This window comes from Malaclemys terrapin, chromosome 12 (genome assembly GCF_027887155.1).
Source record: "Malaclemys terrapin pileata isolate rMalTer1 chromosome 12, rMalTer1.hap1, whole genome shotgun sequence".
Lineage (NCBI taxonomy): Eukaryota > Metazoa > Chordata > Testudines > Emydidae > Malaclemys > Malaclemys terrapin.
In genome coordinates, this window is record NC_071516.1 from 32,499,005 (window position 1) to 32,520,585 (window position 21,581).

Sequence of the window (21,581 nt, forward strand, 5' to 3'; positions counted from 1 at the left end):
GATTAGGGGTGGAAGGCACATAGATTCTGTTCCTTGCTCGGCAATGGCCTTCCTGTGTAACGTCAAGCAACACAGAGTTGTTGTAGCTGTGTCAGTCCCAGGATATTAGCAAGACAAAGGGGATGAGGTAATATCTTTTATTGGACCAACTTCTTCAGCTCTGTGTAGCTTGAAAGCTTGTCTCTCTCACCAACAGATGTCGGTGCAATAAAAGATAGAAACACAAGGTAGGTGAGATAATAATTGACCTTGGGCAGGGGACTTAACCTCTATGTGCGTAGCTCCTCATCTGTAAAATGCAGATAATACTGCCCCACCTTGCAGGGTGTTTGAAAGGTAAATATGTTAAAGATTGTAAGGTGTCCAAACACTACAGCATTGTCGGCTGGACAAATATTTTCAATAAACAGATAGAACCAATTAGATGGCAGATGTGTATGCCACTGCCTCTGAGGAAAAATTGTCACTACCGCCGTGGTTTTGGTGGCAATGTTTGGTGCCATGGAAACACAATGGTGGGAAATGCACCAGTCTCCCCTGTGTGAGACTAGAAGTTAATTCAACGAGGGAAGGGTGGCTTGAGGTGCAAAAGTGTCTTTCAAAACTGTCAAATTAGCTCCTTGAAGCGCAGCTCATCTGATGAACTGCCCCCAGAAACAGAAAGTGAGAGACCCTCTGGAAAGATTCCTGGCCTGCAGAGTCAGAGAGTTCTGCCTTGGGACGGAAAGGATTGGATGATGGAGCTAAGGAAGTAAGAATATCTACACACAAAAATCAGTCTAGCAAGACCACTTTTGGGAAAGCAGCCGAAGCAGACTGTGCCCACAACAGCATGGGCAACAAAATACTTCTAGTTAACCATATACAGGCAGTAACATCCAAAAGTGGGGAAATGATTAGGGTAGCACTGGGGATGTTGTGCTCTGAGCACACTGAACCTTTTGTTGCCAAAGCAAACTGGGGAGAGGTTGAGGCCTCTCTCTCTCTCAGACACTCAGAACCATGAAGGAGGGGACAGTTGTCCAGAGGAGGAACAGCTTCAGTGCACACTGGTTTCTGGAAGATTCTGAGTTCATGCACCTGTGGGTGCTTCTCTCTCTCCTCCCCCCGGATCCCTGACAGGGATCCAGATGAGCAGTTCTTGAAGGAGAAGGAGGTGGTCTCTTTCAGTGCTGGTATCCTTTGTGGTAATTTCAAAAGTATATATGAACTGAACATGCCCAGCTTCTTTGTTTGTTTTCAAGGGGTTGGTGCTATCTATATTCGCCGTCGGCCCCGGGTGAGGTTGGAACCCTTACAGAGTGGGGGAGGCCAGGAGAGAGGAATGCGATCTGGGACTGTGCCTACACCTTTAGCAGTTGGCCTTGGGGCAGCGTGTGAAGTGTCTCAACAAGAGATGGAGGTATATGGAGATCAATTTTGTCTCATTTTCCTATATAATAGTACATGACATGTTCTTAGATTCTTTCCTGCCCATTATGCATGGGCTGTAATGAATCTTTCCATTGGCCCCTTTAATGGGACCAAAATTCACTCCAAAGAAGTCCTTTTCCAGCAAGTACACCTGCAATATTGGCAGGCTGGATTCTGATTCTCACTGTTGAGACTGAGTATTAAAGTGATTCTCCTGATGTAGATTTGAGTGAGCCCCTTGAAGTCTTCCCTGCAGACATTTCTGGGGGATTGGAAGGTGATCTTGAAACCACTTCTGCTTTAGACTGGTTTCAATCTATTGGTTTTCTGCAACAGTTTTGCAGACACCCCCCCCCCCCCCCCCCAAAAAAAAATCTGGAAGAGCCTTGTTTCCTTTTACATTTTTAGACAATATGTATGTGAGCACAGCATCCCCAAAGAAGTGTGAATGTGCCCCATGCATGAAGTTATGTGCCTTATACCTTCACTGATAGTAAAAGGGGCTCTTTGTGCATAAACAATTCAGTATTTTATTACAGAGTAATACAAAGTAGACATAACTGTACCCTGTCATATGTACCTAAATTCCATTACGTGCTATAGGCAGTTAAGAGTCTAAGCCTCACTGTAAGTCAATGGGACTTGTGCTCCTAAGTCACTGGGGTGCTTTTGAAAACGTTACCTATCGTGTCTGCATTAAAATACGACTCCACTCTCAAATATTCACCCCACTCTGTTCATCTCGCCCCTTGGAAAAATCCTGGTTGCATTGAAGATCAACTAGTGGGGGGCCATGGGTGGCGGGGTGGGGGTATCTGTCAGCCAGTGTGGTGGTGGTAGGGGGTATGAGTCTCAAAACTGTTTATACCCAAGTTAGTGAAATATCAAGTGGGTATGTGTGTTTACTGTACTCATCTGTCTGCTCAGCCTGTCTGAGTTCTTACAATGCATGTAATATCTGAGCTTATTACAAATCAAAGTTAACACAAGAAAACCTGGTATGGGAATCAAGTCATATTGGCTTGTGTAAGCCATGCTAACAGTGTGGCCATCTGTCCCATTCTAATGCCTAAACCATATAAAAAAGTTTGAATAGACTAAGCTCTGTAGTCTACGGAAGCTCTGTTGGAGGCTACACTCCTGCAGAATTTGTATGTTCTGCAGTCTCAGCTCTGATTATACATTCTGCAGAACTAGGAAGAGCAATCACCACATGCCCAGGGCGTGCCTACCAGAACCTGCAGTCAAACCTCTCAATATTCAAGCCTGCCAATGTACAGCACAAGCCACCCAAATGTGGGACAAATGACAAAGTGTGGAATTACTCCCTGCTCTTGCCCCTCGGGGGAACGTTTGCCCTTCTCCCTGGAGGGGATTTTCCCCAACAAGCTAAGACTGCCCCTCCTGGCACAAAGTAATGCTGTCCTCAACTAAATGAAATGAAATGTATCCTGGCCTCTGCCTTTGCTGGCTCCTTTGTTGCTGCTGGTGCCATTCTGGCATCCAGAACGCTCCTAGCTGCTGCTACTTTAGTTCACCCCATTTCAAGGAGCAGAGAGAGGCCTCTGAGGGAGAGACCCAAGAGCAGCTTGAACTGATATTTTCGCAAGAGGGGAGGTGGGCGTGGAGTGGTCCCCAATCCTTTGTTCTGCCTGTGAAGAGCATGGCAGCTCAGGGCCTGCTCCACTCCTTCCTCTCCCTGGGGGACATATATAGACTCCACTCTGCTCCATCAAAAACAGTTAGCTTCTGCACCACTTGGCCTCTCCCTCTGCTCCTTTACAGGAGGGATTGGCGGATGGTAGAGGAAGAGGGGCCAAACAAGTGCAAAGTTTGTGATTGAAGTAGAACAGCAGAAGCCATCTGCCCTGAATGCAGAGGGAGCCACCTAATGTGGAGTGCTTGAGAGGTCTGCCTGTGGTGTGGATAGGCTTTGCCAGAACCAGAGTTCTCCTTCCTCCTCCCAGTGTACATCTCTGGTTCAAAATAACCAATAGGCGGCTCATGCTATCCACATCTGGTGGAAGGATCTGCTTCTTCAGAGATTATAAACCCTATGTGAGTCATTGCCAGAGAACTTGAGAGAGTCGGTAAAATTCTCCAAGGTCTGGAAGGAAAATCCATAGTATACAACTGTCTATAATAGGGTTGTCTGATTACAGAGTTAGAGAATTTAGTTTGCACTGACAATCAGTCACATTTTCCAGAAATAATCAAAAGGCCCAGTCCTCAGTGAGGACAACAAGGTAGACTAATTTTGGAGTTTCTGTGCCAAGCCATTTTTGAGGTAGACGTTCCAAAAAAAAAAAAAACTAGGAATACTTTTCAAAAATTAAACACTTAATAGTTTCAAATTGTTTTACCTGACCAACAGCTTGTTATAGATTACCCACATGCTGCTCAGAGGAAAATCTTTTCTGTCAGCGGAACACATGTAAGAAATGTTGGGTGGATTGATATCATAACAAAGCCCTGCATAGAGCGCCCTCCTGCAGCAGGCTGCAGCATGATAGATGTGCCTGTCTCAGTTTCTCTTCTTCAGAGTCCCCAGAACTCCACGGGACATTTTCTTGACTCACTAATACCCTGTTTGGGGCAAGTTTATTATAAGCATAGTACAAAATAGCCCATAAAAAAGGTCCCCAAACGTAGTCCATTTATCACCTCCAGGCATGTAGTCCTAAGTATCTCATATCCTCTAATCCATCAACATAGCAGATACCATTCTCCAGCATCTTCTATCACACCCAGGCTCTTCTCTGGGCCTCTTCTGCCCTTTTCCCAGGACAGCCACCCCAGCCCTTCCAGATGGACTGCAGCCCTGATTTTCCCAGGGGGATCCCCCAGAGTCCCTCTGTTGAGAGGTCATCCCTCACTCCTGCTGGCCCTCAGCTATCTCTCCCTCCAGTATGGAGACTAAACAGGTAAACCCCCACTGCTCCCCTGCCTTCAGCCCTCTCTGGCCCTCAGCTTCAGCTCTCTGACTTGGGGAAGATCAGCAGGCAAACCCCACTGCTGCTCTTCAGCCTTCTCCCAGGAACCACTATAGCCTCATATCTATGGCAGCTCCCACCTGCCTGAATTGAATCTTGGTGTGCCCCAGGTGCCAGTGCATAAACCCAATTAGGAGGCAGCTGATGTGTCAAGTGCACTGGCCTCTTCTCTATTAAAGGGCCATTGCCATCCTGTCACAGTTAATTATGGTGAAGTTGAAGGGCAGAGGAAATAATCTTTGCATATATCCCACATGGTCAGTTTCCTGAAATTGCAGGGGATATGCCTTGGGGGGCCTTGGTCCTTCCAGTCATATTGTAGTTTCTAGACAATCAGCAATTCTCTTATTACTGAATCCAGCAGGCGTCTCTTCAGAAAGAGAACTGGGTGCACATAATTCAGTGTGGATAGCCTCCTAGTTGCCATAGTGAGGCGGACATCTCCGTTATGTAATGGGCATTTCTGACCATAGCAAAACAGGAGCGCTCTGTCATACTGCAAACTACTCTATCACTTTAACCATTATCTAAAGAGTGCTAATATTGAAACTCAAACTTTTTGTGTTTATATGAAAGTTCACTTGATAGTTCTTATGGGTAAAGTTTTCTTAACCTATAATTTGGTTTGTTTTGGGCAGCAGGCTGAGCTGGCAAATACCAAACTACTAACTCAGAGTTATTTTTAAAAGGGTACCAGAGATGAGGCTTTTTAAAAAATAAGTCTTTAATGTCTGTCTTGCCATAGTCCAACCAACTCCAAGTACTGATGTCCATGTCCAGGGTGGTAATTGTGTGTGGTTGGTAAAGGAGGGAGAGTTGAACCCATCAACCATTTATTAGACTGATCAATCTCTCTCTTTCTTTTGTTAGTATGACTATAAGCGAATCTCTGTATTGGCGGACCGACTCATTACAAAAATAATGACTGAAATTCCAGATGTGGTTATGAATGGAGACCCACAGCATCACTATCCAGGTATTAGCAGAATCTCATATTTCTCTTGTTGCAGAATCCACCCCTTCCTGCAAACTCTGCTTTTTCTGTTATTTTATAAATAAAAGTTTTTAACCCTTCTGGTTGAGATGAAAACGTTCTAGAAGATCCCTTAATGTGAACCAATATGGTGATGACTTCCTGAGATTGCAGGCAGCCTCATGCTGTATGTCTGAGAGCTACGAACTGCCCCACTCATCTCAACGATGTGTTGATGCTCAGCCCTAATAATAGCACCTTAAAAGTAAAGGTTGAAACTTTCACTGCTGCTCATTTTAACAGACACATCTGGCTAGTTGTCTGGATGCAGTGGTGGCGATATGGGATGGGGTGACTGGTTGCTTTGTGAATGGTTAGTGAAGCCATGACCCTGTTCTGTCTCTCAGATCCTTGGATGGCTGGTTTTTGCTCACATGCTCAGGGTCTAACTCATCGCTATATGTGGGGTCAGGAAGGAATTTGTCCCTGGTCAGACTGGCAGTCACTTGGATTTTTTTCACCTTCCTCTGCAACGTGTGGGTGCGGGTCACGTGTCAGGATTATCTGAGTATATCTCACTTAATGCTCTCCTTTGGAGGGGCCCTGGCACTGGGGCACCATGGTCCCTCCTGTTCTCTGCCTGTGGCACATAGTAGTCTAGGCTTCTATGGGTGGGCATACTTTGGTCTCATTTTTGTTGTTGGGTTTAGTGTGGGGGTGGTGTTGGTGGCCTGTGATCTACAAGAGGTCAGACTAGCTCTGGTGATCCCTCTGGCTTTGCCAGACATCTTGTTGTCCTTGATGCTTTTATGGAAGCATTCTGTTCTCTTGTAACAGCTTCCCCTGTGCAATTACACCCTATCAGTATAAAAGACTGAGACAGTTTGAAAATTTGGAGGCAAAAAAAAAGTTTAAATGCCAAAGCTGAAGTATGTGTTGGATTTAGTACCAGAATGAATAACCGGGGGCACAGACTTTTTCGTTATTAATTCAGTAAAAACTCCTAGTTAATATAAACCCAGCAGCTGCTGCAGGTATGTCAGTGCACTTCAGGAATGATGGGGTTTAGTTCCAGTAAGCTGCAGAGTCCTTGGCCTGCTTCCCTTTGGTCTATAGCCTGTTCCAGGACTCAGACTAAGTGACTGAAATAGGGATTAGGACAGTCACTATGCAGAGCTCAAGGGAAGAGAAATCCTGCAGGACTCCACAGCCTTGATGGCCAGTCCTACAGGCCCTCTGACCTCCGCCTGCCCTGCCTTGAACCTGAGTCTGCATGCAGGGAGCCCAGTGGAACTTGGCTCAACCTGGTACAGTAGAATGGTGCCCCCCTTTGATGTGGGTTAGGACTTTCCGTGGAGTTCAGCTGACACTCTTTTTTTAAACTATGCAGGCTGCATCAATTTATCTTTTGCATATGTGGAAGGAGAGAGTCTGCTGATGGCTCTGAAAGACGTGGCTCTGTCTTCAGGAAGGTAAGTGTGGAAAATTGGGGCAGAAAAGGAAGCTTTTGCTAAAGCACTCTTGAGAGGGAATGCTGTCTGCTGATGGAATTGCACATCTGGGAGTAGGCACCTCTATGCCCTTTATTCACTCTGTAAGTTTGAAATGCAGCTGTACTCTGAGATGGGACTCTCTAAAAATGGCTCCTTGGGTCACCACATCAGATCTGTTCAGTTTACAAGTAAAAGTGGATTTTTCTAACTGCCAGCCTTGCAGACTCCACCTGGAATCTGAGAGTCAAGCTGGACTTTTTTTTTTTATGCTCATCACCTCTGGTAATGATGATTCTCCAGCAAAATGCTGTCCTCAGTTGCGCCTGTGTAACCTCATGGCCTTCAGTAGAATTTCACAGGAATAATGGTGAGCATCATTTGTAGATTGTAGGAGTGCATATGCAACCCCACTAAGGAAAGTAGTTAACAATTCCTGTGTTTGATGCACAAGCTGTAAGAGAATCCAGTGCACTTTCTCAGAGCTCTGTTGACTCTGCAGAGCTGACAGTAGTAAAATCTTTTTATCATTAACATCAGCAGATCTGATGCACATGGAGAGCACATCTGCAGAATACAAAGGTGCCATTTTTACTTTGCTTTTCAAAGATAATGGTCTGAGCTGCAAATTTATCAACCAGAAATGTGTTGGTTCTAATAAGCAGAGCAGTTCGAAAGGAAGAGACTTTCCAAAACCATCTGAAACTAAATACAACCCTGTCAAGAGGCCCTGCAGTTAGAGCTGTCATCTTAGTCCACATCTTTCCATTTGTGCATGTTGCAAAACTACTGAGCAGGTGATTAGCGTGGGAACTTGTTCACATGAACCCCTGCTCTACCCGTGCTGGGTGTGTTGCAGGTTAAGGGAGAGGTGTGTTGGCTGTATCCAGGGGCTGCAGGTTAGCCAAGGAGCTGCCTGTACAATATCTAGCTGTGGCTAACTCTAGGAGTCCTTCCCTCCCTTGAAGGACCACAAACTTCATGTGGATTTGGGTCCCCCCCCCCCTTTTTATTTTTAAACAGACATGGACCATTTTTACTATATTAGAATCCTTTTCAGTACTTAGATTTTGCTTTGTTAGTACTTAGAAATGGCTTCTTTTGTGCATGTTGGATTTTGTGCATGTTCTGTGTCTCAGGTTTCCCCTCTGTAAAATGGGGGTAATGATATTTACCCACTTTTGATGTCCTTTGTGATGTAAGCTGCGGCAGTGCTGAGTATAGTCTCACTCAGGATTCCAGGCTGTAAAGGTGTTAGGACTCACCACCCAGCGCCCCCTGCTGGTCATCCTCAGAAATTAGCTCAGTCCAGTGGAGCGCCCCCTCCTGGTGGTGTCCCGTCCATCGTCTCACCCTCGGGTTGGCGTGTGGACCTGCATTGCTCCCAACTCGTGGCGTCCTCTTCGAGCCACTGTCCTCCGGCAGTCCCCCTTAGTCTATCCTCACCGCCTTCCGGGGGGGATCAATCAGCTGTCCCTCTGCGCCCCAGCCAATGTGAGCAACTGCACCCCCAAAGTCACCCCCCTGGCAGGGAGTTGGTGCAGCCCAAGACGGCCACTCCCATCAGCCAGGTGTACGGCAAGGGGGAAAGGGGGGGGACCCAGGCCCACCCACTACTCTGGGTCCCAACCCAGGGACCCTCTAGTGGCAGCGGTCCTGTCCTCCTTCTCTCCCTCCATCTGTCCATGTCCCTGGGCTACTTCCCCTTCAGCCCCTCGCACCGGCTAGGCCCTTCCCCTCAGGGCCTGTAGCCTGGGAGACACCAGGTTGGAGTTCCCTTCTGCTCCCCTGGGCCTGCCCAGCACTGCGCTGTCCCAGGTGCTAGTCTCCCACCTCTGGAGACAGACCTTCCCTTCTCAAAGGCCTGGGACAGACTGCCTGCTCCCTCAGTGAGCAGCCTTTTTATAGGGCAGAGCCTGGCCCTGATTGGCTGCCTCCAATCTGGGCTCTGATTAGCTCCCAATAAGCCCTTCTCTTATTGGCTGTGCATCTGTGTAGGCCCACTGGTTTGCTGCAGCCTAAATTCTCAGGGAGTGGGGCAGCCGCCCCACTACACAGGCCTTTATATTTGTCACTTTTCAGATTCTCTTAGTACTTAAGGGGTCAAAAGGTGGTTTTCAAAGCCATGTTTGATCTTTGGTTTATAGAAATGTGTCCCTTGCTACATTGCCATCCTCTGTCCTGATCTGCTCTGAAGAATTCTTCTTCTGCTCTTCCTTTTCTACTCCCCCTCTGTTCTCCTAAATCTTCATTTTTCATCTGCCTCTTTCTGTGTCTCACTGCTGGCAACATCTGACCTAACACAAGGAGGGCAGGGTTATAGAATCATAGGAGTGGAAGGGACCTCAAGAGGTCATCTAGTCCAGTCCCCTGCACTGAGGCAGGGCTAAGTATTATCGAGGCCATCCCTGACAGGTGTTTATTTAACCTAATCTTAGAAACCTCCAATGACAGAAATACAGCAACCTCCTTAGTTAATTTGTTCCAGTGCTTAACTATCCTGAGAGGAAGTTTTTTCTAATATCTCACCTAAAATCTCCCTTTCTGCAATTTAAGCTCATTACTACTTGTCCTCTCCAAAGTGGTTAAGGAGAACAATTTAACACCCTCCTGTTTATAATACCCTTTCTTGTTCTTAAAGACTTATCATGCCTCCCCTCCCCCTTCTCTTCCCCCTTAATCTTCTCTTCTCCAGACTAAATAAACCCAATTTTTTCAATCTTTCCTCATATGTCATGTTTTCTAGACCTTTAATTATTTTTTGTTGCTCTCCTCTGGACTTTCTATGGACTTTGTCTATATCTATCTTTCCTGGTCCCCAGAACCGGACACAATTCTCCAGTTGAGGCCTTATCAATGCCAAGCAGAGTGGAAGAATTAGTTCTCCTCTTGCTTACAGCACTCCTAGTAATACATCCCAGAATTACATTTGCTTTCTTTGCAACAGTATTACATTGTTGACTCATTTAGTTTGTGATCCACTATAACTCCAGATCCTTTTCTGCAGTACTCATTCCTAGGCAGTCATTTCCAATTTTGTATTTGTGTAATTGATTATTCCTTCCTAAGTGGAGTACTTTGCATTTGTCCATATTGAATTTCATCCTATTTAATTCAGACCATTTCTCCAGTTTTTCAAGATTCTGAATTCTAATCCTGTCCTCCAAAGCACTCGTAACCCATCCCAGATTGGTATCGTCCACAGGCAAGTGTACTGTTGAAGATATTCAATAGAACTGGACTCAAAACAGTTTTGTGTAGGACACCACTCAATATGTCCTTCCAGCTTAATTGATATCTACTCTGAGTATGGTTTTCCAGCCAGTTATGCACCCACCTTATAATAGGTTAATCTAGGCTGTATTTCTCTAGTTTGTTTCTGAGACGGTCATGTGAGGCTGGGTCAAAAAGTCTTACTAAAGTATACGCTTCCACCCTATCCACAAGGCTTATAACCGTGTCAAAGAAAGACAATATGTTGGTTTGACATGATTTGTTCTTGAAAAATCCATGTTGACTGTTGTTACTTTATTTTCCTCTAGGTGCTTACATAGTGATTGTTGGACCAGTTGGATCAGTTATCATTTCGGATACCAATGTTAAGATGACTGGTCTGTAATTCCCCGGGTTGTCCTTATTCCCCTTTGTATAGATGGGCAAATATAATGCCATCTTCCAGTCCTCTGGTATCTCTCTCATCCTCCACAAGTTCTCAAAGATGATCACCAATGTCTCGGAGGTCTCTTCAGCCAGTTCCTTAAGTATTCTAGGATGTATTTCATCAGGCCCTCCTGACTTGAAGAACTGTAACTTGTCTAAGTAATTCTTAAGTTGTTCTCTTCCTATTTTAGCCTCAGATCCTACCCCATTTACACTGATGTTCACTAGATTAGTGGTCCAATCACTGCTATATTTTTTAAAAACAAACAAAAAAGGCATTTAACATTGGCCATTGCTGCATTTTCTGTTGTCTTTCCCCCTCATTGAGTAACAGGCCTACCCTGTCCTTGATCTTCCTCTTGCTTCTCAGTTATTTGTAAAATGCTTTGTTACCCTTTCTATAATCTAGTTTAATATAGTTTTGTGCCTTGGTCTTTCTAATTTTGTCCCTACATGCTTGTATTGCATTTTTATATTTGTCCTTTTGTAATTTGACCTACTTTCTGCTTGTTGTGTGACTCTTACCTCACTTCCCATCTTTCCTACCCATTGAGATAGTTTGCTCTTGTGCCCTTATTAAAGTCTCTTTAAAAAACTGACAACTCTCCTGAACTTTTTCCCTTAGACTTGCTTCCCAGGGAATCTTATCTACCACTTCTTTGAGTTTGCTGGTCTACTTTCTTGAAGTCCATTGTCTTTTTATTCTGCTGTTTTCTCTCCTACCATTCCTTAGAATCATGAACTGTGTCATTTCCTGATGACTTTCACCCAAGCTGCCTTTCACCTTCAAATTCTCATCTAGTTCCTCCTCATTTGTCAGAATCAAATTGAGAATAGCCCCTCCCCTTCTCACTTTCTCCACCTTCTGTAATAAAAGGTGGTCTCCATTGCATTCCATGAACTTGTTGGATGATCTATGCCCTGCTGCACTATTTTCCCAACCGATGTCTGGTCCACCATCACTACCAAGTCCTGTGTTTTGGATGATTTTGTTAGTTTTTTATAAAAAGCCTCAGCCACCTCTTCTTCCTGGTTTGGTGGTCTGTTGTAGACAGACACAATGACATCACCCTTGTTTTTTTTATGCCTTTTATCCTTACCTAGGCACTTAACAGGTCTGCCTCCCACTTCTGTCTCAACTGAGTGCAAATATATATATCTTGGATATACAAGGCAACACCATCTCCCCCTTTTCTCTGCCTGTCCTTCCTGAACAAGCTGTACCCTTCTATACCAGCATTCCAGTCATGGGAGTTATCCCACCAAGTCTCTGTTGCCAGTTATGTCGTAATAGTGAGTATTCACTAGTATTTCTGGTTTATATTTATATTGCAGTTTATTCTCCATAGTTCTTGCATTAGGATACAGACTTCTCAGATGTTCATTAGATTTCTCCTCAGTATCTCTTCTTATCTGTCCTTTGCTCCTCTACGATTGTCCATGTTTCCCCCAGATTCCAACCCTTCACCCACATCTCCATGTTCTGGACTTGCCCATGGGCTCTTTTCTCCTGCCCCTGTCGAATCTAGCTTAAAGCCCATCTACCAGGTTAGCCAGTCTTTATCCGAAGATACTCTTCCTCTTCCTGGATAGGTGAACTCCATCTGGGCTCAGCAGTCCTTCTCAGATCAGGATCCCATGGTTGAGGAAGCCGAAGCCTTCCTGGTGACACCATCCGCTCAGCCATGTATTTACCTCCAGAACATGTCTGTCTCTGCCCAGGCCCCTGCCCTTGACCAGAAGGATAGATGAGAACACCATATGCGCCCCAAAGTCCTTCACCCTCCCACCCTGTAATCACTCTGCATCTGCTCTGGGTCAGACCTGGCAGTATTGTTAGTGCCCACATGGATGAGCAGCTGAGGTTAGTAATCAGAGGGCCGGATGATCCTCAGCAATCCTTCTGTAATGTCTCCGGTACGGGCTCCTGGCAGGCAGCACACCTCCCGGGATGCCAGGTCAGGCCAGCAGATGGATGCCTCTGTCCCCTTAGAAGGCAATCACTGACCATCACCACCCTTCGATGCCTCTTGGGAGTAGTGGCTGTGATCCTTGCAGCCTTGGCCTCCTTCACTTTTGCGGGGGATTCCTCATCCTTTATTGACAGGGCAGAATACTGGTTTGTCATCTCTATGGCTGGGAGCCAGAGTGGAGCACTGCCTGCTGCCAGAACTAACTAGCAACCAGATTTCTCCCTGTGAAGGAGCCATTTCCTCCTTCCCTGGTGGTGCTACTGCAGTCCTCTCCAGCTGATTTCTTTGTCAGACTTGGAGGTCTCCATATGCATATTTGCACTCTTCTCTTTCCTCAAACTGCTGTCTCACTAACCTTGTTCCCAGCTACTGCTTCCCCTCTGCCCATCCTTCTCTTCTGCTGCTTCTGGAATCCCCGGTCTTGCCACAGTTCCCAATTACTTTCCTGCGCCATCTTGTTTTCACTGACTCTCTCCCCAGGGACCTAGGGTAATTATATGTTTTGTAAAGAGCCATGGAGACCTATGGTGATGCTTAGAGTCTAAAAATCAGATATTCTTCAGTAGAAATTACTGATAGTACAGAATGTTAAATGTCATTAGTATAAGAGCTCTATGTGAAAAAAGGGCACAATTTTTTCTCGCCCTTTTTCCTCAGTGCTTGCACATCTGCCTCTCTGGAGCCATCCTATGTGTTACGAGCAATTGGGACTGATGAAGACTTGGCTCACTCATCCATAAGGTCAGTGATATGACCCTTGCTGTCTTTTCCAAATTGTTTCCTCTCCTACACTCAGAGCAGATTCTGTTCTCCTGTTCTACCTTCCCATGTGTGCACTATGTTAGCACCTACACAGTACATCTTTGTTTTGTTTTAGGTTTGGCATTGGTCGTTTCACTACAGAAGAAGAAGTAGATTACACAGTGCAGAAGTGCATACAGCATGTCAAAAGGCTGAGGGAGATGAGGTGAGCCATTTCCTTACTGAGCTTAAAAGACAATGAATTACTGCACATTTCCTCTAAGCTTTTGTGGAATGTGTAAGGCCCTTGATTTCTGTTTTTTTTTCTTATGTTTAAAATTGTGGGAATTGGAGTGTTTTACAGAAAAAAAAAAGGGGGGGGGGGGTAAAAATCCATGCAAAAAGTTACTTTCCCAGTTCTCTGGGTAAATACCAGGGTTAATCCTGGGCCTCCTCTGGCACCCAAGTGGGTTGCTATCACCTGAAGGACACTAGAGAAAATAGAGAAGAAATATTATTTGAACGGAACCCTTATGCCAAAATAATAATCTCTCCCACTGCTGAGGTGAGACACGAGGGCCTGGAGCCAGGAGAGAGCAGGGGAAATCGAGACCGAGGAAGAGCAGGAGGGTGGGAGCTGTGAGGGGAGGAGAGTGAATGTATAGGAAATAATCCTGCCACCATTGATACCCGATGTCGCTCCCACAGATCCCAGTCACTGAGTTAGCCTGGGCTGTGGGGGAGTGGAAATTTTTTTTACTGCTCGTCAGATTCCTTGGACAGATACAGAAGCATCTTATTTGTGATACCATTATCCTTGGCATTCCAGCTGACATCTAATTTTTTTCTATTTACAGTCCACTGTGGGAAATGGTGCAGGATGGAGTTGACCTCAAAAGTATTAAATGGACCCAGCACTAGGAAAGCAGTTGAGTTGTAACCTTGGACTAGATGGATGTGGATTAAAGTGCATTTTCTGTACATTCCTGAGGAAAGTCATGTGGCATTTGCTTTTTTACATAGTCAGTCTGGTGGTAGGGGTCTAAACACAGAATCTAAGAAACCAGAACTGAGGTGAAGCTGAATCTCGCACACTTATTTACGCACAAGGTAACTTGCACTGTGACCTAGCTTCCTTGGAATTGCATTTTCTGATGCAAGAGTGAAACTGGGCCCTTTAACCCTGATTTCTCTTGCTGCAGAAGAGTCCCTCTGTTAGGAGGTTCGCCTTTCTTGGCATCAAACATGCTGCAGCAGTTCTGTTTGTGGTAAAGCTTTATTGCCAAGAGCCTTGTTTCACTTACTCTAGTGATTTTGATTTGATTCAGTGACATCAGTCTCAAACAGCAACCTGCTTTCTGTGTTCAGATAGTTCTACTTATATAAGGCACCTCTAAAGGAAACAGAAATCTTAGTTTATGGTTCTAGAATTGTGTATACTTGTGTTAATTGTATGTTCCAGGCTCATTCATATCTGCAGTTAAAGAGCCGCTTTCCCAATTGAACAAAAGATTTTTGCCTCTTCCAGTTAGGTTTAGTTTGATTTTTGCAGTTCTACCTTCTTACATTTGTTTCTCTCCTGATCCTCATACAGGCCAATGTGTGTTAACCCAAAGCATTCTTCCACCTTTCCAGAATCTAGGATAGGATGATGCACTTTGCTGTCTGTATCAGTTGTTTCTTTCCATGCAGTCTATTTGCAAGTAAAGAAAGGAAAAGTTGTATGTAATAGAATGTATTTCTGAAGGTGGGAGGGGGAAGAGGGAGCAGGATACATTGGCTTCAGTGGAATTGGAAGCTTTTAGTTTGGCAGGAGTGGTGAGACAGAAAAGACACCAGCTCTAATGCATGGAAATGCTTTAAATGCTGTTTGCTCTTTTCTTGGTGACGGAACCTTTCTCCACTACCCATCAAGAATATGACCATGGGCAATAGCATCCTAATTTCTTTATGGGGCCTGTTGCCTTCCCCATAGTCTAGTCTGCCAAACCAGTTCTGTAGGTAGGAGGTAGGAATAGATGAGCTCTGAGGAGAGTTCTTGACACTCCAGGTTTACCCCTTTTTGTTACTAGAGATGGTCATGGGAACAGCATCCATTCTATTTAGACATTGGGAAAAATGTCCATTAAAATGGGTCTGGCTAAGATGAATTAAATTTCAGTGTTTGGTTTCTTGCCTTCTTTTAAGTTGTTCAGATAGGGAATTTAACCCTACATTATGAAGCGCCCTTGTCTTACCCAGCTTTGTATGCAGACTACTCCTCAGAAGGTAGCTGGTTCACAGATGAATGCTGTGCTAGCCACTGGATCCTAGGCATCCTACTGACAATGCATATCTCCTGTTGGGGGCAGCAGAGGGACATCTCCTGGCTACCTCGAGGATGAACCCAAACATGAAAGCTGTCTCCTAGAACCTAAATCTCACTTTGCAAGGTGGCGTGCCTTGCAGAGCCCTGCAAACTCTGATCAGGAAGGCTTGTGTTGTATCAGTTGCACTGAGGAGAATAGATTTGCCCTTTCATAATGAGTGCAGATACTAATTTTGTTGGGATGGGAACTTGTAATGACTTCAAAAAATTTTAAAGTCTTGATGTATAAGTGGCTTTCAAAAGAGTTGTAATATATATCTTGTGCATATAGGTCTGAGTAACCATGTAGTAACACTTCCCAGCATGTTATAAAAACATTTCTCTGAAATTGTTCTGCTTCCTGCATTGTAAATATAAATAAGATTTAAACTTGATTGTTTTCAGTTATACATTTGGAGGAAACCCGATATAAAATGGGGTGTTAATTATTCTATAGGCCTGTATTTGGGATCCAAAATTTTGGATGAACAACTTAAAACAGAGTAAGCCTATTCTGAAGGGGATGTGCTCAGATTTCTCCTCTTGGAAACTCCCTGCAAGTCTCTGAATAATCTGCATTTGTTCCATGAATGTCACTCTCTGGTGACAAGTGCCGCTCTACATATGGTATAGACAATGGATATGTGCTGTACTTTGCCCTTAGATTTTGCAGTCAGAAACAGTACCACTCCCAATAAAATTACATACATAAAATAGCCCACATACAATATTGTGAACAGATTATGCAGGTGGAGGACTTATAAAGACACTTAGAGTAGGTGGTGGTTTACTAACCTGCCATTAAGGATCTAGAATAATAAAACTCCCAAAGCTTAGTCAAAGGCTTTTGTGAGCTCGGTCTCCTTTCTAGATGTCTTAGAGTTTGATTAGACGTCAAACAGACTCTTCAAACTTAATATACCTGCTCTGATTTAATACCAGATGGTTTGGATCCTTGATCATTTGAAAAGAGCCCTGACGACTTGAACGTGAGTAACATCTGAAGTAAGAAGATTGAGACTTTAGTACTGCATGAAATGGTTTGGGCAACAAGAGACCCTCCATTCACGGATGTATGTTTCAAAGTGTTAAATAATGATAATGTTTGCAGTGTTGTTGTAGCCATGATATTAGAGAGACAAGATTGGTAAAGTACTATCTTTTATTGGACCAACTTCTGTTTGAGAGAGACAAGCTTTGGAACTTACACAGAGCTCTTCTTCAGGTCCTGAAGGTGGTCCACTAAAAGACAATACATCACCCACCTTGTTGCAAATAATGACAATGTATGAGTCCAGATGGGGGGAAAAAAGAAATGATCGTGATCCTTCCAGTCACACAAGTGAAAGAAGGAAGAAAACAAAGTAGTGGAGGTGAGCCATTGGCTGCTCAACTGGGGTGAAGCTGAAAGTTTTGTGGAGCATGGGGCTACAGTCAGATTTGGGGGGGGGGGTAGCTGAATGGGCTGGCCTGCATCTCACAGGTAGATGAGCTAACTTGCTCAGTTGGAGACTAGCTGCAGTAACTAGGAAGGCATTAAACTAACAAGGGGGGGGGATGCTAAAAAGGTACACGCTCAAATAGCGTTCCATGGATTGTGAACAAATTGAACCAATGTGACAAAGTGAAAAAAGGAAAACTATTAATTGCTTATAGTGCTAAGGTGTCTGGGTGCCAAGAAAGAAGAATTAGAAATTCTTACTGGCAAGAAGAAATCTGATATAATTGGCATTACTGAAATCTAGAGGGATGATTTGCATGTTTAGAATGCTAAAATCACTAGTTATAACCTGTTTAGGAAAAGTAGGGAGCATGGCACTCTACATTAGACACCGTTACCTGTTTGAGTTATTGATAACTCAGAACCACAAACTCTTGAATGCATATGGATCAATGTACTAATTAACAAAGCCCAGATGGGGGGTGCTGGCAGGGGTCTGTTACAGATCCCTGAATCAAACCAGAGAACAGGATCAGTTATTTCATAAGCACCTGTCTATAATGTGTGGAGTTCAGTTTGGGAGACAAATGCTTAAAGCTCTCTTGCAGCCACTAGTAAATCATCATTAGGGTTTCTAAAAATTATAGATGGTAATTTACCTCACATCAGGAGCAATAATTTTGTTAATTGTTTTGGACATCATTATGACTGATAAAGATGAATTCATCACTGGACTGGAAGCTGATGGGTGCTTAGGGACCAGTGATCATCGCCAAATAAAATACACTCCTAGCAAGTTATGTACTTGGTGCGTCAAAAGGGTTAATTTCCTAACACTGATGAAAATTGAGTATAATTGGTTGGGAGGGAAATCTTAGAAATGTAAATGAAAGTGGGAACCCCTGAAGAAGAGAGTATGGGATGGCCAAAAAGCTACTATCCCAAAATCAAGGAAGAAGACAGGTTTGGTTAAAAGCCCGTCCTGCTTTTGTGGTGAAGTGAAGGTAGCAATTAGAAATAAATAAAAGCAATATACAAGTGAAAAAGGGGTAAGCATATAACTTCACATTTATATCAATTGCTATGAAATGCAGAAAATTTATAAGGGGAAAGACTTGAAGAGCATGATCTGTTTAGCTTATCGAAGGAAAGACTGAGAGGTGACTATCAGTGTATAAGTATCTTCAGAACATACCAACTACTAAAGGGCTCTTCAGTCTAGCAGAGAAAGGCAGAACAAGAACCAAGGGCTAGAAGCTGAGGCCAGACAAATTAAAATTAGAAATAAAGCACATGTGTTTCAACAGTGAGGGGTGATCAACCATTGGAACAAAACACCAAAGGAAGTGATGGGTTCTCCATAGCGCAGTGGTTCTCAAACGGGTTCACGAGGGTACCCCAGGAGAGCCTTGAGTCATGTCCGGGGCCACCAGGCCTGCTGATCAACTCCTTCCCCTCCTTCCTAGCACCTTCTGCATGCCACTCAACAACTGTTCCATGGCATGCAGGAGGCACTGGGAAGGAGAGGGAGGAGCGGGGATGGAGGTGGGGCCTTGGGGGAAGGGGTGGAGTGAGGGCAGAGCCTGGGGCTGAGCAGGGGTTGAGCACCCCCATGGAAAATTAGAAGACAGCTTGGGGGTCCATGAAAATCTTTAAATTAAAATGGGGGTCCTCGAGTTGCTAAAGTTTGAGAACTGCTGCCATAGTGTGATGTCTTCAGATCAAGATGGGGCGTCTTTCTGGAAGTTGTGCTTTAGCCAAACACAGGCTATTGGGCTCAATTCAGGGAAATGGTAAAATGTAATCATCTGTGCTATACAGGACGTCATGCTAGGTGATGGAATGGTCCCTGCTTGGATCATGCAAACAGGAGGAAGATGGCTTTTCAAGAACACACTGCTTGCAATTTTAACTTTGACACTTGTTACTGAAAGAATCAGCTGCGAACAATCACCTCCCCACCCACACCAGCCAAATCTTTTGGTCCATGAGCAACTCAGTGTTTTTCTGTTAGCCAGTTCTGAGAGAAGGAAGAACTTGTCTTCTTTGTTTTACTGTAATTTGCCACCAGTTTCCACTGTAAAAATCCTATTTTATGCTTTTTAGCCATTTACCTATAGTTTGTCTTAGAAAATTCATTTGTCCTGAAAATTGCTGGATTTTCTATGAAGGCAAGGAAGAATTTTTCTGCAGTGTTTGAAGAAAATTGGTCAAACTTCTTGTTACAGGTTATTAAAAGTCATCATAGTTTTAAATTTCATTTGACATTTGTTTCATTCTAGTTGTAAAACTGCTTCAGAGTTAACAGTTGTATTTCATACAAAAATATTTGAAGAGAAAACTAAGCTGCAATTAAACAACATTAATAGTGTGTACACAGGAAATTGACCCTCTGATAAGGGTTCTCTATTCATCTATTAGTTGCTTACAATCTTTGTATTCCATGAGAGACAATAGGTTGAAGCAACAAATAGGCATGGGCTGGTACAAAGAAACCATGAGACAAAACTGGTCAGCAGGGTTAAGAATTGCTACTGCGTGTGTGTGTAACAGGGTTCTACTCACAAAGCTGGCAGCTCCTGCTGACTGCCTTGGGGATTAGCTCTGCAGGTCATTATGCCTTCTCCTGGTGGTGCCTTGCCCCTATCACTTCTGCTCCCAGACCCACGTCACTCCTCTTCATGACCCAGCTCTCCGGCCATGTCACAATCTGTGCTTCCCCCAGCTGGGTTGAGTGCTGCAATCCAACTGTCGCCACTGGGGAAGTGGCAGGACTACAGCCCCAGCACCCTCTTTACTCTTGCCTCAGCCTGCAAATCCCAGAAGCTAGACGGGAGTTCTTTCTAGCTCCCCTGGTCCCGGCTAGTAGCACTGTTCTGTCCAGGGAGCTAGCTTTTTTTCTTCCTGCTCCTCCCCATCCCCCGCATGGCCCTCCCTCCTGCCCTGACCAGACATTGGGCCGTGGTAAGAGCTACCCAGGGAGCCCAGGCTGCTGTGGGGAGCCCTGGACCCTCCATCTGTCCTGGATGGCACACCCTGGGGGGCAGGGACACGGACCGGGGTCTGCTCTTGAGCACCCCAGCACCTAACCCAGGGCAGGTGGAGGGTCTGGGGCTCCCCACAGCTCTTACTACAGTCTAGGGTGACCATACATCCTGGGGAGGGGGGTTCGGGGGGCCCCTAAAAAGGAAAGTCTGTTTACAAGTACAGGGAGCAAAGGAGCAGTGTGTACATATTTAAAAGGGGGGAAATTTGGCTGTCTAAAAGGCCCATTCAAATAGGGAAGGAATGAATCTGAGTGAGAGGGGAGAAGAGAAAAGCCTAGATAGCTTATAGATAATGTATTGGACTGGCTGGAAAAGTCTTTCTAAAAAAACAGCTCTGGGAGAAAACCAGCTATTTATTGAAGACAACAAAGGAACCGTGTACAGTTGCCAGGGCTGGCCTTACCATGAGGCAAACTGAGGCGGCCGCCTCAGGTGTCAGACTGGGGGGTGGGGACACCACTAGGACTAGAGTAGAAAATTGTGTCTGCTGCTGGTGCATATGTATTCTCTCTACTATAGATGTACAGAGATGGTGGACTGCTGTGCTGGAGGAAGGAGGGCACAAGAGACATAACAGGCAAGCAGGAGAAAAAGTGAGAGGGAATAACAGAAAGCAGCAGTAGCTGCAGAGAGAGAGAGAGAGAGGAGGAGGAGGAGCCTCTTATGTACCTCTCTAGCACCCCCAGGAGCCTGGACTGATTAACACCAGCTTCTCAGGGGGCTTCCTGTTTCCTGCTGCTTCCCTGAACCCACTTGAGGAGAACAGGCAGCCAACTGAAGTAGTAGGAGCCAGTTAGGACCTTAAGACACTGATATCTTCCCTTACTCAGGCCCTGCTACCAGCCTGCTTATTGTCCACTTCAATTGAGTGTTGAAAGCCACTATAGCTGGCACAGAACAGCAGTCATGAGTGAAAGAAGAAAACGCCCTTCTGGGGCAGCATTCAGAAAAAGAAAGAAAGCAAAGGAAGCTTTTCTATCTAAGCAGGAAGGAGCTCTCCTGAGATACATAGACACAAATGTTCACGGTGAGCCTTCCAGCCCCAGTGAGGGTGTGAGTGGTGAGAAGATGCCTGATCTTCCAGTTCGTCAGAGTTCGGGTGACCTGGCAGCTACTGCAGCATCCATATCTCCATCTCAAATGGATGTAACCATGCACATTCCTGAAGAAAAGTGTAGATCAGAGAAGAGTGTGGTGGAGGCGCAAGAAAGCTGCTGCTGAGTTTAGTTCCGTAAGTCTAGATGATCCAGGACTATGGACCCCCTTGAGCAGTAGCCTGAGGGACTTCCTTGTACTGCATGGGCCACAGCAAGTGTAAAATGTCATGTTCCCCAAAGACAATGAAAATAGAAGTTTCCATCCAACACATTACTGGCGTGAAATCCACAATGGTGAAAAAGTGGAGAGGTCATGGCTTATGTACTCAAAAACCCAGAATGCTGCATACTGTTTTTGTTACAAACTCTTCCAGTCTAATGTTCCAGCCACATTGGGTTCTATAGG

General features: G+C 44.8%; 1 protein-coding gene across 1 annotated transcript in view; it reads left to right on the forward strand.

Annotated features, from left to right (window-relative positions):
• The window catches only part of NFS1 (NFS1 cysteine desulfurase), a 33,162-nt gene extending 17,177 nt beyond the window's left edge, over positions 1–15,985 (forward strand). The window contains exons 8-13 of the mRNA XM_054044960.1: positions 1,245–1,402; positions 5,277–5,382; positions 6,770–6,851; positions 13,160–13,243; positions 13,380–13,469; positions 14,101–15,985. Coding sequence (XP_053900935.1) covers positions 1,245–1,402; positions 5,277–5,382; positions 6,770–6,851; positions 13,160–13,243; positions 13,380–13,469; positions 14,101–14,164 — 584 coding nt within the window. The 3' untranslated portion in view covers positions 14,165–15,985. The remainder of the gene's footprint in view (positions 1–1,244; positions 1,403–5,276; positions 5,383–6,769; positions 6,852–13,159; positions 13,244–13,379; positions 13,470–14,100) is intronic.
• Positions 15,986–21,581: the final 5,596 nt, after the last annotated feature.